The following is a 19,284-nucleotide window of genomic DNA, read 5'->3' on the forward strand; positions in this document are numbered from 1 at the left end:
TAGATCTGAGGGAAAAACTAGATATTTTGTTTGAATCAAACATTTCACATGTCAGARGTTAGGGCTTTTTTGGCCATTTGTACTAGATAGAACTCTAGCTCGAAAAAAAATTAGATGTTTTCTGTTAGTGGAGCTATTAAAATGAAACAGAAACTGTACAATAAGGGGTGGCTTGCCAATGACTAGCATGTGCCATCAACAAATGGTAGGCTTATTCTCAAACTTCTTGAAACGGCATTAGTAAGCAAGGATAAAACAAGCTCCTGGAAGTGACTATAGACCAATGCAACCTGTCATTTCTGAATACTGGGAAATACATGTGACATATTGTTTAAAACATCTGCTTGCAACATTTACAGAGCTGCTTTAAGAATGAAGTTAAGTGCTTGCTGTGTCATAGGAAGTTTTGCTTTAAGTTTGGTGTGCACTGTCTCAAACCTAGATGAAGTTGTTGAGTCACTGCTCCTCGCATGCCAGCACTGCAGAATGTCACTTGCTGCACGGGAAGCCACTGTGTTGCAGTGGGYTTCCTCTGGCAGGAGTCACCTATTCGTGTCTGTTTCTTATCACACCACACACCCCTCTTGCAGACTCCATTCATTCCATCTTTCTGATGACACTGACAGGATGAAGGAACTTGCATTCATGTTTCCCTGCTATTGCAGTCTTATTTTAAATAATAGGAAATATGAGATGATTCKGCAATGCAGAATTTTCTGTCTTCAAGGAAATGTCACTATGAAAGTGGCTTTTACTTTTTTGTTTTCATGTTTTMTAAAAATAATTGAATGTTGCAGAGACTGGTAATTTTTTTTAATTGCATGTCCCTTCTTGTAKGGGATATACGACTTCATTCTGAACTAAACACAATTTATTTATRGCCACAGGAGAATTTTCTGCATGCATTTTTAAATCTAATTGCTGTTTGTGCTTGGAAAAGTGCTTATAAAAATATTATCATAGCAACTTCTACATACAGTATTAAAAAAAATCTCAAATCAGACCCAGGTCTTTTATATATGAAACTTGAGGGGTTTTYGTAACTACCATGGTTCCAAAACTCCTAACTGGTAAGGTCAAATGATATTTTTTTTTAACATTGTCATATAAATAATTTTTAGTTTTTCTGCATAACAGATTTGTATGTAATACYTTGAGCTTCACTAGGATTACACAGTGTCGGAGTTCTGTTTTCAAATGGATAATTGAGATTTTAAAAAATGTTTTGTTTTGGYTTTTGTTTGTTTTTGTTGTTGCMAACTTCTGCAAGMYGGAACATGTATTGCTTTTTCAGTCAGTGTAATTTCTGTACTGTCCATTTCTAGGATATTTTTATTTGGATATCAGGAAAAAAWAAGGGGATTAGATTTTTGAGGAAAACAGGTATGGCTAATTCTTAACAGCTCAAGAGTCCAACTCCTTTGTCCTTGGAAGGTTCCAGTTCTGTATTACCAGATCTTCCCAACTTTTTCCTTCTACTAAAAAGGTCACATACTAAACAAAATATGTGGTACACATTTTTTTTCCCCTCTAATATGTATGTTAAATCATCACAGGACATGATTTATGAGTATTGTCTTGTGAAGTGGCATAAATTGAGGAACTTCAGCYTGGCACTGATAGCAGAATGGTCCATGCCCTAAATGTGTCCTACCATTTGAATTTTGCATGCAGAGGTGGCTGTTAGTTGAGAAAGCTTTGTTCCTCTCCAGGGTCCCATTCCAAAAATTGTGCATGCTTCATAAAATGCTAAATCCCTCCTGTGATGTCAGGCAGAGAAGAATTAGATTCTGCCAGCGTGGCTTGGTGGTTCAGGACTAGTCTGGAGATTATTTTAGTAGCTGATATGGATGGAACTGCAAGGGTTTCAACACCTTGCTTTTTGCCCAATCATCCTCATTTGTGTCCTTCATGACATTACCTTCTGCAGGTATCAAGACATAAAAATATAAACATTAAGAGATTAGAAACCAGCCTTCTCATTCTTTTGGAAGAAGTATGAAAAATTCTGTGATGACAAACTCTGAAGGGGCTATAACGTGGAAAGTTAAAAAGATGAAACAATAGAAAAAGGAGTGAAGTCCTAAAYTAAAGCAAAKAGAGCCWTCTTGTTAATGTKAAAATAGTTTTTATATTATTTCTRGCRAAAGCAGGATCAGACCCAAAATATTTCTACCATTTTCTTGTAATCCTGTTCAATATATTAGTATTGCTGATGATTGAAACCAGTTGTTGCAGCACTGGCAAAACTCAGTCTGCTTAGATAAGTGTTGGATTCTGATACACCTGATCTTTGTGTTTTTTAAAGTTTCCATCAAGTTTAGAGGGTCTAATTTTTTTCTTACAGGTTCTTTGTATCTTTTCCCCCTTCCCCAGAAACTCTGTTGCCTTCGGTGTCAAGTATCAGTGTTAGCTCTCTGTCACTGAGTAAAGTCATAAATGTTTTTAGTTTWGTCGGAGATTGGAATTGARGAMYTGCTGGAATGAAGTGGAACTGCTGRCTTGAGGTCTGTAGTCCATATTTTTGCTCAGAGCAGGAGGATCACCAATATTGGTTCAGGTCATGGCTAAGCCTTGAAACATCCCAATGAAGAGTACCTCTAGGCAACTCTTCTCCTAGTGACAAGATTTTTCTTGCTCATGTGAGAGGTCTCACGTGAACCTCCCAAACTACAGTTTGTTGCCATTGCCCTCTGTAGTCTTGTGTGACTAAGGGCTCAGGTTCATGGCCTTTGTAACTGCCCATACATAAGATGTTACCGTACTGCACCTTACTGTCTCCTCTCTTCAGCATCAGACTAAACAGCCCAGCTCCCCTCATATACCCCTTGCAGGTTGCTTTGCAGGTGCTTTGAGCCCCTGACCATGTTAGTAATCCTCTGCCTGGAAATGGAGGAAGCCCCAAAACACCAYTCTGTTCTGGTCACAGTATCCTAGGTCCAGCCTCATCCGCCTTGGGCAGAGACTCTTGTCCCTTGATCTGCAGGTYACCCTTCTAAAGAGAGCACTCTGTGGCCTMATATTMAGCCTGGTTCCCCCAGCTCCATTAYRGCAGGGCTGCTCTTCAGCCTGTCAGTGATGCACAGGCCTTGCCCCAGGCACAGAAGTTTGCACTTGATGAACYGTGGCGTTTCTGCTGGGCCCCTCCACAAGCTTCTCAAAGTGCCCTCTCAACTCACTGGCCTCACACGCAGTTTTCAGAGGCAAAAGCATTTTCTTTAAATCTCGAGTGCTGTAAGAACTTACCATAGACCCTGTGAGATAGGGCAGGGTGTATGACCTATGACAGGCTCTCCGACATACAGCAAAGTATGTTTCCTTCTGTGTTTTGCATCCTTTAGAAACAATGAGGTTTAGCAGCTGTAACTTAGTGCGCTCCGTGCCTGGGAATTACATGAAACACCAGCATGTTTCCCTTCTCAGGAGGGATGTGCCTGCGGTACCATCTCTGGATTTCACCCTCAGTCACGGCTCACGCCGTACATGCGGAGCTGCAGTCTCTCTCTGGCCCCGGGCGAYCGGGCTCTTTCTCCCGAAGGCCCTGAGGGCACCGGGCCGCGGGGAGCAGGAAACGCCTCCCTGCGCCGAGGCTGAGGAGCCGCCCGCGGGGCCCCGCCGCACCTCCGCAGCCGCGACCGCTGCTCTTAGGGCGGCACTTCCACCCTCCCGTTCCTCCTCCTCCCGCCCCCTCCGCAGCGCGAACCTCCGGGCGGGTCCCTCCCGGGCACCGCCGTGCGCAGCCCCACCCCTTCCCCGTGCGGGGAGCGCCGGCGGCGGGGCGAGTAGCGGTTCTTTGTGTGCGATGGTGGCGGCGTCATGTGAGTGCGGGCCGGGYCGGGCCGGGCCGGGCTGGGCGGGGAGGCTCTGGACTCCTTCCCCTGGAGGAGCGGGACAGGCGCCTGCCCGCCCATCCCTGCACCCCGCGGGCTCCGGCGCCCGTCTCGGGCCTCCGTGGTGCCCGAGGGGGAAGCGAGCGGGCGGCGGCCTTTTTTCATCTGATGTCTGTCGTGTTGCCGCAGGCTGGCCCGGGTGACCGTCCTCCATGACTGCCTGGGCTGCAGGACCTTCGAGCTGCCGCCGTCCGCGGCCGTGCGGGAYGTGAAGAGGCGGATCGACGCGGAGGCCGGGCTGCCCCCCGCCGAGCAGCGGCTGTGGCACCGCGGCAGAGAGGTGAGGGCGGCCGTGCTGCGGGGAGTGCCCACCCGGCTGCCGCTTGTGTCGAGCGTGGGCACCGCGGCGTGTGCGTTCCTGTRGGTGTGAGTCTCTCGTGGGAAGCGCGGAGGTCGTTTGCACGACCCTTATACTGCTCTTGATGGTGCCAGCTTTTATTATCCGAGTTCTTGTGTGTTTTATTTTTTCTGTTTTTGTTTGTTTGTTTGTTTGTTTTCCTTCGGTGATGTTCTCATTGTGTTTTATCCTAAGTTCTTTGGGGTGTTTTTGGGGAGAGCAGAAATTCACCTGAGAGTGCTGATGTGCTTGTTCTGCCCTGTTACTGCTCTGGCCAGTTTCAAGAGCASGGTTGACACCATCGTGAGTGGAAGCTGACAAGTTAATTGAGGTCTGGACACAGGAGAGTCGAGTGAATGAATGAAAGACCTTGTTCTGTTGAAGGCATCAGCCTGGTGTCAGTCTTTGGGTGCTGCTTGGTGTGCTTCAGGCTGCACTCTTGGGAAATGACTGGGATGGGATGAGTAGGGGCAACAAGGGAAGAGAGAGGAAGTTGGAAATTAGTGTTGAATAGGGCGAGGGGACTTGCAAATATGTAGATAGGGCCATATTGTGGCCTTTCCGTAAATAAAGGGGGCTTATAAGAAAGATGGAGAGAGACTTCCTACCAAGACCTGAAGTGATAAAACAAGGGACGATGGTTTTAAACCGAAAGAGGGTCAGGTTTTTTTTTTTCATAAGCAACAACATTCTTAGTATTATTGTGATAAGATAATGAAACAAATTGCCCAGAGAAGCTGTGGATGCCCCATCTCTGGAAATGTTGATGATCAGCTTGGATGGAGCTTTGAGAGACCTGATCTAGTTCTTGTTCATGGTAATGGTGGGAGTGGGAGTCAGACTACATGATCTTCAAATGTCCCATTCCAACCAAAACCATTCTGTGATACAAGGAAAGATACAGATGTTGGTTGTATTGCTCAGGAAACTTTTAAGAACCTGAGGAACAGGTTCTTAAAAGTCTTTGAGGGCTCAGGTTTGAAGAAAACTGTCTGTGTAGATTATCATTTGTTTTCTTGCCTGGTTTTGTGTGTCCTTGATTTTATTCTCGCCAGGCCTTCCTGTTTTGGAGGACAAACTCTGTATCACTTTCTAAATTTTGCCTGGAAGTGAAGATCTGACTGGCACAGAAAACTTATCTTTTGCAGGGAACAGTCAGTAAGCTGACTGTAATTGATACTCTTTTTATTTGGGTTTTTTTTTTTTTTTGTATAACAAGAATATATATGGGAGTATTTACTCTGTACTGCAGCAAATTTGAAAATCCTTTATGAACTTTTGAACACCTGTTTAATGAGATCAAATTATTTTTTAATTTTCCATGTAGTAGAATATTCATCATTTTTTTTGCATTAGAGCTGTTATGTGTAATTTACCAATGTTAAGTAAAATCCAGTATCTCTTTCTCTCATAGTTCCTTATAGTGTTAAACTATTTATTTGGATCTATTCAATGTCCAAGTTTCTCGTGGTGTTTTGGTATCATATGTTAGAATATTCAGTTACTCTGTCCCTTTGATGCTTGGTGATGGGTTACCACATTTTGTGGCTCCTGAGTAGTTGTTATATGCAGTGTAAGCCATTTTATATCTTGAGAATGATCGACTCAGGTACGATATTTCTGTAGGAACTTAGGATAAGCACACTGTTGTTTTAATCCCTGTTTAAAACTGGCATCAGTAAAAAAGACTTTTTTTTTTTACTAATGTTATGTTAAATAATGACTACATACTCTGGTCTAGGACTGTCTTTTGCTTATTAAATGTAAGCATCTATATCTGTGTAAACACCAACTGCTTTCTAGTGATTTGGTTTTACCCATCAAAATGAGGAAGTAGTCACAAAATTCACTAATATTATGTATGACTAATATAATAATATGACTTCACATAACAATATTTTAATGTAGTTTCTAATTAATACAGTGGCCTTTTAATTCTGCCTTTGTTGTTGTGGCTTTCAGGGTAATATATGTAATGTATGATATTCTAGCAACACTTTGTATATGAATGAGACACACATGATATGAAACTAGAATTACAATAAAACCATTATGTGCTACCATTACTGAATAGTTTTCCCAATGGCTGCTAAGGAATGTGTTGCTTAGTTTGCCTCAGTTTCTTGGTGATGTTCCTGGCGAACTGGAAGTTGAATTAGGTGACTTTCAATGGTCCCTTCGACCTTAATTATGCTGTGATAGGTAATGGGGGGATGAGGCTGTTGAATTCTTCTGGGGTGTTTAGTTTAAACTCCCTATGAAATKACATACCCTGATGCACTTGAGGAGTGTACAGGTTTTGTACTTCCTGTATATGTTAATTTTTTTATGGRCATGGCACCCTAGAACAATAACTGCTTTAGTTGACTTCCAGAACTTCTCAGAATACAAAACTTTTAGAAATGTACAAACAAGAGGCCATGGCTTGCTCTTAGTATGCTTCTATAGGCTTTTTTCCCCACTTGATTTGTTTTGGTCCTGTTATTAACAAACTGAGACTTACGATGAAGATCTGTCTTATTTTATCTTTCAGTTGTCAGATGGTATCAAGATAGTGGAACTTCAAGAGTCTGAAAATCAAGTTTTTCTGGAGCTTCAGTCAAAAGGGTTGAAAGGGGGAGGTATGAAAAATACTTGTGTCTGTTTATAAACTTGGAGCTCAAACCCTTTTCTGATGCAATATGGAGCTAACTGAAATTTTTATCTTCTTTAAATGGGAAGCAATTATTTTTCTTGTAAGTCCTAGGTTTATCACTTGTTCTTTTCATTCTGCTCCATTTGATAGGAAAAATTCTGCTTCATTTAATAGGAAAATTAAACTTCTCTTTTGAAGTGTTTATTGGTGTTTATTTTTTGTCTTTGTAATATAATATGTAGAATTTAGATTATTGCTGTCCTTTGTAATCAACAAGACTTTCAGTAGTATTGTAGCTGCCTTRTCTCATATATAATAAACTGAATATTTGAAAATAATTCAGATACTGTAAGCATATCTTTTCAGTAACCATAACTGGTGAAACTCTGTTGATTTCTTGTGTTGTTTTTAGGGTTTTTTCTTTGATAGTTTGTTTTTCTCTTGATTCTATATGTTATTTACATTTTTATTAAAAAAAAACTGAAGGTGTATCTTTTCATGTGATATTTTGATGCCCGAATTTCTTCAGAGGTGCTCTAATTAAAATCTGTAATGATTATTTTATTTGGCTGCTACCATTAATGTTCTTTTAACAATAACTTTATTGTAAGGTAATTAAATAAATACCAGTGAAATAATGGGATGTTAGGATGAAGAAGGAAAGCCTTCTTTTCTTGCAGGCATTTTATTTGGTCTCACAGGATGTTGTATTTCTTAACTTGTGCAAGCCATGAGTGTACTGGGTTATATTTTTTTAGTGGCAGAGGGAAGTCTGTATATTAGCCAGAAGTTCATGTTCACACTCTCTACAATCTGAAGTGATCAGAAAGCACCTATGTAAATTGACTTTGTGGTTCTAGGACATCAAATGTTTTTCCTTCTGTCATTCTTGACTGCTTGCTCTGATGTTTTGCTATATATAGGCTGTAAAAAGAGTMTTATTTTCTTCCGTGCAAGTAAATAGGGACTAAAGTGTAGTGGCCCTAAAGAATCTTTCATGGGAAAGAAAAGCTGTTGMTATTATTTTTGTGTCTAGGAATGGAGATTTTCTTAGAGATATCACTGTAAGCAGTCAGCGTCCATATAAAATGCATTACTTCATCCTGGCCCACAGTTCTGATGTAAGTCAATCTAAAATATCTGAAGSCTTTAGTATCAGCCTTTTGTGTTCATTCTGTAGTCTTTCAGTTCAAAGATTTTTTCTTAAAGCAGATGAATCAAGAAAAGCCCTGAATTTCTAACTTGGAAGTGCATGGTCAGTAGGGCCAAGCACATGGGTTGCTGAAGTACTCTGAAGATCATCCATGTCCCCTTTGTATTCATTCATCACTGGTATCTATCAAATAATGCCTCACCTTTTCATACGATCACAGAATAGTTAATGTTGGAAGGGACATCAAGAGGCCTTTACTTCAGCCTTCTGCTCAAAGTATGGCCAGTTCTGAGGTCAGATCGTGTTGTTTGAGAGTTGATTTGGTTCAGGTTGGAAAGCCTCAGATGATGGAGACTGCACAGACTCTCTGGGGCTCCTAAGTATCTCTTGCCCTTATGGTGGAGCAAGTTTCTCCTTGAAATTTGTGTTAAACACGACCAGCTCTAATACTCAAGAAAAATCAGTTCAGCCTTTGCTAGGATGCAGTAAATCATGATCTCTAGCCAGAGTAATTGTTGTGAAATATATCAAGCAGCTCTGACCTTAGATTTAAAGATAACAAAGTCCTACCTTCAGTCCTATCACCTAAAAGTTACTTGTTTGTTTTTGTGGTTCCCATGGTGAATGAAGTGTGTTATTTGAACACTTCCACGTGCCTGCACAACTTACAGCAGATCAGTTTCATGAGTGTAGGTATCTTCTGCTGATCAGTTCTCCTTGTTTTGGAAGTACGTATATTGTGTATTGACTTTCATATGCTTCTGTATACTGTAAAAATAACAAAAGTTATAAAATACTTCACACACATTCAGCTATGAGTTGCAATTTCTTGTGGCTTTTTTAATTGATGCTTTGAAGTTATCTTGAAAAAGAGTGACACAAGAAAATTTTAAAGACAAAAGGTTTGATGTTTCTACCTGTTGCTTTCTTGGCAAATACAATTCTTATTGCCCCCTTTTTTCCACTTTTCTTTTTTCCTTAGTGTTTCATTCCAGAATATGCATGTGTGTTTGAATCTGTGCTTCATAAACGCAGAAGAGAGGGAGAGAGACAGTATAGTTACTTGTTAGTAACTGTAAAAGAAAGTATTAGATGGTGGTAGCATCAAAAGGTGAGGATAGCATCATTACTATTTGTTTGAAGCACATTTTTTAGAGGTTTKGTTTAGGGAGCTGCTCTTTAGTCTCAGACTGGAGTTTGAATTGAAGTGTATTGAAACTTTAATTTTGTGATGGGCTTTTTCTCTTGGAGCAGATGTTCATAATGCTTGGACTCTTCCCTCCAGGGTTAGGCCCTGGCAACACCAAAGCTGGCACCAGGTGCACGCCCAGAGTACATGAGACCAAAAAGCATACAGTGGAGCCAAAACCTTCTGTGCCTGTCTGTAGCAGTCAGTAGGGATCAYCTCTAGGTACAAAAGAGTTGGAGCCAGTGCTGCCCTGGAATACTGTCCTGCTACTTCAAAAGCAGTAGTCCTTTAGAAATTAGTAGTCCTTTAGTTGGAATTGTGGTATAAATGTTGCAAAGACTTAGTCCCCAAATTAATTTCATTTAGATATGAAACTTTATGAGCTTAATTTTAACATCAAGATTGCTATTTCTGTTTTTTTTTTTTTTTTAATTAAAAGATTTATAATGTAGAATTTTCACAGTTGATTCTGGAAAGACAAGATTTTACAGTAACAGGCCTTGATTTAATTTAAAGAAATTATTGAAGTTCCCAGTAGTTGCTTAGTATTTTTTTAAATCTGAAATTAAGTGCATAGTACAATAGTGCACACTTTTTTATTATTATTTGTTTATTTTTAGGTCGTTTTGGACAAACAACTCCACCACTTGTTGATTTTCTTAAGGATATATTACGAAGATACCCAGAAGGAGGACAGATTCTTAAGGTAGACAATAAATAGTACTTTTAGCATCATAAACTATGCATGACATAATACTGATGTTTAAAACTTTCCAGCAATTCTTGTGGTTGTTTTTTCTTTCTCTCACTGTAGTACAAGAGATACATGTTTCCATTTCTGAGGACAAGACAAAGCAAGCTGGGTGTTTTGTGTGGGGCTATTTTTTTGTGGGKTTTTTTTGTTTGTTTTTTTCTTTAAACATTTCTGAGTTTGCTCAGTAGAAGATGGTTTGTGTGATTTATCATAGCATCCCATGTTAATGTTTGAAAGTTGCAGTTTTTTTTGTTTGTTATTTTTTTGAAGAGCATCCAGGTGATTAGTTGGATGTTAAACTTCTCACCCATCATACTTCATCACATGGGTGGTAGGAGCTTAATTTCCTTCATGTGTGGGAATACCAGGTTCAAACTAATGGGGTTTGGTACCGATATATCTTATCTATCTATACATGCCTATATATAAAACACATAAATACAAATGTTGACACATGATGACAGTTTGTGATGTCTGTTGTCTTGTTTGCAACTGTGGARCTAGAAGCTGCTTATGCTTAGTGGAAATGCCCAAGACAAGCGTATCTTCAACTGTTTTGGCAAACTGCCTCCTGGATGTGTTCTGARCAGTGTCTGTACATAGAAGGGGTGATTACATTTTTATTATTTCCCAATATTAGTTTCATCTGCAAAATGGATTTGAATTGTGAAGGGTTCAGACTCCTCAACAATTTAAATCCAAATTTTCATTTCAGCGTGAAGAAATAAAGTAATGTCCTTAGAAATCGGACAGGTAATCTAAAAGTAGAAATGATGCTATTTTACTAATTTAAAATTTAGGGTTAACAAATTGCTAGGGAGTGATTGCTACCAGGAATTTTGCTGATACCTTAAAATTTATTTCAGTGTTTTGATTCTTCAGATAGAATGCTGTCACAGCTGTAGCAGCTATACAGTATGCCACAGCATGAATTCAAGTCTGACTACATGATTTCCATACTTAGTAATTAATATTTGCTAGAGACTTTGAGCCATCTTTCTGTGTSTTCATGAGTGACTGTCATGGTTATTCTTTTAGAAGAAGAACTGCRCATAAATATCTTGTAAAGATTCTTTAAACATTTCTTATTTATGCTGAACTGTAGGTATATTTCTTGCTATCTCATAATACTTCAAAATTATGTAGAAGTKACAATATAATATACATTACAGACTGAACATACTGTCACAAACTGAAAAATCAAAGGGTTATAATTTTGAAAGCAGATATGAGGTAATAGTGAGCTTATTTTAGTCTCAACAGTATATTTGAATGCAACCTAATCTGAATTACCTGCTTCTAGTTGATGCATTTCTTAAGTACCAGTTCATCATGCATAACTGAATGAAATTAAAATCTATGAGTACACTGCATGTGATACATCTACATTGCTTTTCAATTCAGCTGAAATACTTGCTTATGCCAAGCTTTCACACACCCACATAAACATACACATGTGTTTATRTGTCTGGAGTCCTGATACACTGGGATGATTCAGTGTAAATGGAGCATTGTGTGAGGCTGTAATCCCATGGGTATTTATAATCGTGCTTACATGTCTACTATTGATGAAAATGGACTGTATAGGCACACATATTAAGGCTGTGTTTACAGAACTAGTTTACTCACATGTGAGTTTTCTTTATTTCTTTAGCTCTCACCACTGCTAGTACTATTAAACAAATACTCAGTCTTAATATAAGCCTCCTTTCAGTCTGCGGGTTTCACTGAACAGAGAAGCTGCTCTGTTGGTTTATGACTTACAGAGCTACTAGTCAGAACTATTTTGCAACCCTTTGTTGGAGGGGTGTTAGAAGTGTGAGCACTGTGGCCATCATACTGTGAAATGTTAAGTTGAACCTTATTCAGTTGATGTAGAATGCTGTCTATTGCTCTTTTGTGAATTGTTGACTCACTGTTGTACAACCATTTGTAAGGGTTTGAACAATACATTTTGATAAATATAATTTTTTTCTTTCTTCTTGTATATTGTGTTGTTTTGAGACTTGTACAGGTCTAATTCAGGATAACATAGTAGTAATACTTTAGTATTAGCTTATTTCTCAACTTTGTGACTGCTTTTGTATGGTATTTGAGCTCCAAATTCAAATCACATTTATAATATTTGTCTGAATATTTGTTTTATAATGATACCTATTCTCATTCAGGTAAACTGGATAAAATTATTTTGGTTGAGAAGTATGAAAAAACAATTACACTTGAGACACTTGCTTATTATTTTGTACTGTTTACCTTCAAAAGCAGTCATTACTAGAATATGTACAATATTACTGCATTATACTTGATTATTTTTTTCCTGCCTCAGGAACTGATACAGAATGCAGAAGATGCTGGTGCCACAGAGGTTAGATTTTTGTATGATGAAACTCAGTATGGAACAGAAACTTTGTGGTCAAAGGACATGGCACAATATCAAGGTAAATATAATTTTTATTAAATTTGGCCATTATTCTTCGATATGTGTATTGTTAGAGTTCAGCTAACATATTCCTGGCTATGTCCCCTCTCAGCTCCTTATGCACSCCCAGTCCACTTGCTGTTTGGGCCAMAYGAGAAGCAGAAAAGGYCTTGGCTCTGTATAAGCTCACCTTAATGATAACTAAACCAGCCCTGTGTTATCRTTACCGTTTCCAGCACAAATCCAAAMCACAGCCTCCACCCCAGCTACCATGAAGCCCAAGCCAGCACACYAGTTCTTAATGTAAAGATGACCCTAGCTCTTTACATTTCAGCATTTTCAAGGCAGTTCTGTTTTCTTCCCCATTCCTTTTTCTCTTGCCCTTACACCCAACTTTGCTCCCTGTTGCCTGTGTATTGCAAATTCAGTTTCTTGTAGTTTTAAKGTTTTTACCTCATCTACTATGGCTTTGTGAGATAAAAGTCAGCTATGTATTTTACAAACAAATTAATTTGCATAGTCATCCCAAAAGGCATTCAGTCAGTATTTGAGGATTTCAATGATGGATGGTCATTGATCACTTTCTTCTGACTTTTTTCAGTCATTAMTTAGTCTTATTCTGTCTTCTAATGTGAATTTGTCTGTCTTACTTTCAAGACGCAACTTATTGTTATATCTTGCCTTATATTCACTTCCAGTGGAGGTGTCTTTAGACTGTCAATAGTACATTTTTCAAACATCTTTTTGAAAAACTGAAGAGATTGAGTTTAAGTCTCGTGCCACACGATACTTCTTTCAGAAGTTTAGTTGTTTCCTGCTTTTTGTTCAGTTTTTTAGAATCATTCTCTTAAAATGTGGATGTGAGAATTAAATACCACTTCAGAATATAAATCTAAGTACCATTTACAGAGATAAATCCATCTGCTTGCTTTTGCTTTTGCGTTTTGCTTTTTTTTCATTACCAGGCATAATTTGATGTCAGCTTAAGTCATAGCTTCCCTATTAAATTTGCACACACATACTTCCAAGAAATGCTTTTTCAGGTCTATGATTTCATTCCCTAGAAATTCTAAACATTAAATAGTTTTCTTCTGTTATCTTTTTAACCCTTGCCTATTTATTATAGGGCCAGCATTTTATGCGTACAATGACGCAATTTTCACTCCTGAGGACTGGTACGGTATACAGGAAATAGCAAGAAGCAGGAAGAAAGATGATCCCCTGAAAGTTGGAAGATTTGGAATTGGCTTTAATTCAGTTTATCATATAACAGGTACTCTTTGTAACTATTTTAAAAAATTTGTAACTATTATTTTTCATATTTTAAAATGAAAATGTAGGTGTTTTAAATAAAGTTAAATTACTTTAGATATTCACAAACGTTTTTCTCTATAGTGCATTTTAAAATTACTTCATGGCTAAATTTTCTTATGAGGCATTCCTATTCTTCTGTAATCCTGTAAGATATCTTTTTGATTTTGAAGGTTTTTGAAGAATATTGTTTCTTCTATTAGCATCAGTCATCATTATATACTTAGTCCCTTATATTGAAATGAATAGTCCTTTACACTGTTATTTCAATTATACACTTCTGCTRATTTTATAGAGGCCCATAATATAGGGTAGGTATCCAAATAAAAGTGTGAAAATTCTACTCACTAGACTGCAATTTTTTGTAGGTTCTTTGTATAAARATTAGTAGTTTTATTTACTGCGAGAAAAGATATTATGTAGTAGAGGTATGTGCACATTTACACTTGAAAGAGATAGTATTCACTGTCTCTTGCTTCTTTCACAAGCTGGTAAAATTCAGTCTTGAAACCTATTATTCTCGCACAATGTTTTATTGTGGTACAGAAGAAGCATAAATAATACTTACAGTCTCCCCAGTTATAATCGTACAGGATAAGAAGCAAGTTTTTGCTGAAGTAAATGTTTTCACCAAGTGAAGTGCATTTGTAAGACACATGATCTTATTTAACAATATTTTGCTCAGCTGAGCATGAATAGAATTAATAYATTCAGTGGTTTGATAATTCTGGGAATTTGTGCTTTTAAATGTACAGTTTGTCAGCCTTCAAGATCTGCRAAGTATGAATCTAGTAGAACATACATGTAATAAATTAATTTGTTGGGKTTTTTTTTCTTGAAAATAGTGGAAACATAAAAGTATATAKTTGAGAGAAATTGTACTTCTTGTTGCTTACTGTCTGCTACAATTCAAATAGTTGAATGAGTATTTATATATTTATACATTTATATATATTCGGTTGCAGAATATATGTGTGCTTGTTTCTTCCCTGTCAGTAAGCACTGAATTATGTTACGAGAAACATAAGATCATGTAGGTTGGAAAAGACCTTRAAGAAAATTGAGTCCAACTGTGAGCCTAATAGTACCAAGTCCACTACCAAGCTATGACTCCAAGGGTCCTGTCTGTATGTCCTYTAAATACCTTTAGGGATGGTGACTCAGCCATTTCCCTGGGCATTATACTCAACTCATCGCAGCTTTAGAGTATTTTTTTCTTGCTCTTTTAATATTTCTTCCTTAGGACTGTATTTTTAAAGTAGGTTGTTTTAGGATTATTGGTAATTGTTGTTTTTTATGTATACAGATGTCCCTAGCATTTTCAGCGGTGACCAGATTGGAATGCTTGATCCCCATCAAACCCTTTTTGGACCTCATGAGTCAGGCCAGTGTTGGAATCTAAAAGAGGATAGCAAGGAAATAAATGAACTTACAGACCAGTTTGCACCTTTCATTGGTGTATTTGGCAGCACTAAGGAAACCTTTAAGAATGGAAACTTTCCTGGTACCTTTTTTCGTTTCCCACTTCGTCTGCAGCCTTCTCAGCTGAGCAGCAATGTTTACGACAAACAGAAGGTTTTGGAGCTGTTTGAATCCTTCAGAGCAGATGCCGACACGGTATTGCTTTTCCTGAAGAGTGTTCAGGATGTTTCATTGCACGTTCGGGAAGCTGACGGAACAGAGAGACTGGTTTTTAGAGTAACTGCCAGTGAGAACAAGGCCTTGAAACATGAAAGACCCAATTCTATCAAAATCCTGGGAACTGCAATAAATCAGTATTGTAAGGGAATTCCAAGCAATAGCATAACATGTGTGACATACCATGTAAATATAGTTGTAGAAGATGAGAGTRTTAAGGATGCACAGAAAACATCTTGGTTAGTGTGTAATTGTGTGGGTGGTCGTGGAATGTGTACTGAACTGGATTGTTTAGCTGATGACTTGAAATTTGTTCCTACTATTGGAATAGCCATGTCTTTGGCAAATAACGAGGAGGAAAATGGAGCTGTAGCTGACTTTTCAGGAAGAGCATTTTGTTTTCTACCTTTGCCTCCAGGTGAAGAAAGCAAAACTGGACTCCCAGTTCATGTTAGTGGTTTCTTTGGTCTCACAGACAATAGGAGGAGTATCAAATGGCGAGAGCTGGATCAGTGGAGAGATCCAGCAGCTTTGTGGAATGATCTTCTTGTGGTAAATATAGTCCCTAAGGCATATACCACGCTTATTTTGGAAGCTATCAAGCGAATGGAGACTGAGAAGAATTCAGATTTTCCATTGTCAGCTGAAAGAATTTACAGGTTATGGCCTGATGAGAACAAAATCAGGGTACCCTGGAAACCAATTGTAGCACCTCTCTTTAAAGACCTKCTCCAGCATCCAGTTATTTACTCAGTGAGTAATCAGTGGATAAAAGTAGAACAAGTGCATTTTTCTGAAATGGATGAGAGTTTGGAGTACACACAGTCTGTTCTCAACTACCTCCAGAATTCAGGGAAGCAGATTGCCAAGGTACCAGCAAATATTGCTGGTGCAGTGCATCTTACTATTTCTRCTGCTAAAGCTGTGAAAAAAGTGACTCCTGCTGTAGTGCGGCAAGTTCTAAGGAAATCTGGACACAGTGGACCTGCTGAAGAAAAGCTTCATCTTTTAGARTTTGTGCTTTCTGATGGAGTTTACAGTGAACTGATTGGATTGGAGCTTTTGCCTTTGCAGARTGGGAATTTTATTCCTTTTTCCTCATCTGTGTCAGAACAGGATGTAGTTTACATAACCTCAGAAGAATATCCCAGGTATGCTTAATATTTGGAATGCAGTGGGGGTTTTTTTGTTAGCTTTTTTTTTTTAATGTATATATTAAAACAGAGCTTCAGACTGTTCTTTGCTTATCATCAAACAAGGTATGCAGCAACCTATATTTTTTCTATATAGGTATATGTCTGTGCACACATGTCTCRTCTGAAAAGTTTGACACCCATTTGCTATTAACCCTTTATAAAAGAATTGTGTGGTCTAGGCTTTAAGACAATACCTCAGGATACATTACAAGTTCATTCTCTTCTCAGAATAACAAATAGGAGGACATTACAAAAATGTCATTCTAGAAAGTATGTTAAATTAGGTAGTGATAAGATCTTTTATTAAAYTTAGGGCTTAAGATTACATCTGGCTTTTTTTTTTTTTAATCACACCACTTAATTTCAGTGAAGAGCTTAGTACTAAAAATTGGTTTCAGGAAATAGGCAGATACTACGATGAGTTGTCTTTTACATCTGCTCTCCTTTAGTTCTTTCTAGTCCCTCTCCATTTAGGTTTTTTTTTCCATGCTTATTTCCCAGCTGCATCAGTGTTTCAATTTGGTTCTCATTTCATYASCCAGAAGAGCTTGCACTGACACTGRGGAGGGGATAGCAAAGAGCAGGCTAGCTGGAATAAATGAGCTTGGGGTCACTGGGGGGAAAGCATGACTACTGCTTTTTATGTCTGCACTGGATTATGCATGTRTTGAATACTTGTTTAATCTGGACCATTCTCCACATAAGGTCTAAAGACATATGGCTTGAAGTCACTCAGACACACCAGATGTCCTACTGTTTCCCTTACAATGTTCTACTTGTATGCATGGTTACAATGAGCCCTCCTTCTTCATTRCCTCAGAGTTCCCCTAATTTCCAGACCCTCACCTTGAGAGAATGTGACATTTGGCCTGTTTTTGTTGCTTTTACTGCTATGTGGACTGATAATAAGGGAAGTAGAGGTGGGTTGGAGCATCCCATATAGGTATTATTAAGGTAAAAAGTTCTTCAAGTGAGGTCCTTATGTAATTTGTGTTTTGAATATAATGTAGACWGCCAATCTTCAAGAAATGCAGTTTGATGCAGGTAACATGCCTTCTCATGTTTCTTGAGAGCAGTTTGCATATCTTCAAGTCTGCTGCTGTTCTTTTTCTGTTATATTCTAATCTGAATCACAGAATGGGTCAGGCTGAAAAGGACCACAGTGTGGGAGCTAGTCCAGCCCCCCTGCTCAGACCAGGACATCCTGGAGCATGTGGCACAGGACTGTGTCCAGATGGTTCTTGAGWATCTCCAGTGAGGGAGGCTCCATACCCTCTCRGGGCAGCCTGTTCTKTTGTGTGGTCACTGSACAGTAAAGTTCTTCCTTAKGTTCAGGTGGAACTTCTGTGCATGAGTTTCTACCCATTGCCTTGYAAAACTGATACAAAAGCATATTAGAACAGGAATAGACCTCCTTACTAGCTGTGATAAAACAGAACTTGGAAATAGTAATGCTTTCTTTGCCGCTATTCTTGCCTACATCAAGTATCTTTAACGTTAGTGTTTTAAGTAAGATAAATTATGTGTGTTAGATGATCCCTTTCAATTTAGGAGACCGGCTCTTTTCTTATTCCTTGCTCAAATCTGGAGCCTATTAAGAAGATCAAATAAGCTCTCGGGAACTTTCTTTCTGTGGTGGTTTATGTCTAATAAAAATACCTGCAGTCAGAATTAAACTGGATATTTATTTTTGATTTCACAAAGCCCTGAAAATCAATTTAAGTGCTATAGTAAAGGAAGGGCAGGATGAGACTGACTCTTGGAACAATAATTTTAACCATTGGTTGCAGATCTTCTGAAATTTGCAAGTCATTTCAGATCTACAGATCTGTGTGACATTCTAGAATAATAYGTTGTAATTTTGTACATTTTTCAAACAGAATCCTAAGAGATATGGAATGGTAGGTGGTTTTAACTTTTTTTTTGTTACAATACAAGCAGGTGAAAATAGTTTTCTAATCCCAGTTTTTCTATCAAAAGAAAACTTGCTTAGACATGCTTTGAAAAGAAGAGTRTTTGGAAAAATTACTTTCTTACTACTCTCTGCCTCTAAATGTATGMCTTTTTCATTTGTCAGAAAATGCCCACTGAAAACCCTACTCTGCATACATACATGGTTGCTTTGCATGCTGCTGTTCTACAATGATGATTACCAGGCTGGTATGATTACTGCCTATGCAGTAACATAAATAAATTATGCTTTTCTAAAGTGCTAAACTGTGGGGACTTTTTTTTTCTTTTTTTTTTTTTTTTTTTTTTTTTTTGTGTGCTAGATTTCTTTTTCCTGGCCTGGAGGGAAGGTTACTCTCTGATGATCTGAAGCCTGAGATTCTTGCTGCTTTGAAAGAAGCTGCCAAAAGCCGAGGTAATGTCTCTTGTATTCTCTTATAGTAAAATCAACTTCTAGTGGTTCAAACAGACTAACTCCAAMCCCAAATTTAAAGTAATGTCTCTTGAACTTGAGTTCCCATAAATAAGTTGGTCATCATAAAAAAACCAAACACCATTAAGATATGACAGACTGTATTGTTTGAATTGGAAATTACACAAATGAAAATTCAACAGAAATGAAAATTCATTCACAACGTGAACAAAAAGGCAAAGGAAGGATGAAAATTTGTAACAAAATAAGTGGTACTCACTTAGTAAAATGTATTCAAGGATCAAGAATTTTATTCAAATGGTATTCTTCCATTTAAGACAATCTTAATTCTGTTTTGTATTTATAGTATTTGCATATGCAATGGCTCTGTTATGGTTTT

The 19,284-nt window shown here is 38.2% G+C and overlaps 1 protein-coding gene across 2 annotated transcripts in view; it reads left to right on the forward strand.

Moving 5' to 3' along the window:
• The window catches only part of SACS (sacsin molecular chaperone), a 56,557-nt gene that overhangs the window by 18,237 nt on the left and 19,036 nt on the right, over positions 1–19,284 (forward strand). The window contains exons 1-8 of one of the 2 annotated variants that reach the window (XM_057366734.1): positions 3,720–3,818; positions 4,020–4,170; positions 6,761–6,848; positions 9,825–9,910; positions 12,285–12,396; positions 13,504–13,650; positions 14,995–16,477; positions 18,796–18,887. In XM_057366734.1, coding sequence (XP_057222717.1) covers positions 3,817–3,818; positions 4,020–4,170; positions 6,761–6,848; positions 9,825–9,910; positions 12,285–12,396; positions 13,504–13,650; positions 14,995–16,477; positions 18,796–18,887 — 2,161 coding nt within the window. In that variant the 5' untranslated portion in view covers positions 3,720–3,816. Of the gene's footprint in view, positions 1–3,719; positions 3,819–4,019; positions 4,171–6,760; positions 6,849–9,824; positions 9,911–12,284; positions 12,397–13,503; positions 13,651–14,994; positions 16,478–18,795; positions 18,888–19,284 lie in introns of those variants that run through there. The other variant, XM_057366733.1, reaches the window with a different exon arrangement.

The sequence above is a fragment of the Malurus melanocephalus genome, unplaced genomic scaffold (genome assembly GCF_030028575.1).
Source record: "Malurus melanocephalus ecotype Western Australia unplaced genomic scaffold, MMel_1.1 scaffold_70, whole genome shotgun sequence".
Lineage (NCBI taxonomy): Eukaryota > Metazoa > Chordata > Aves > Passeriformes > Maluridae > Malurus > Malurus melanocephalus.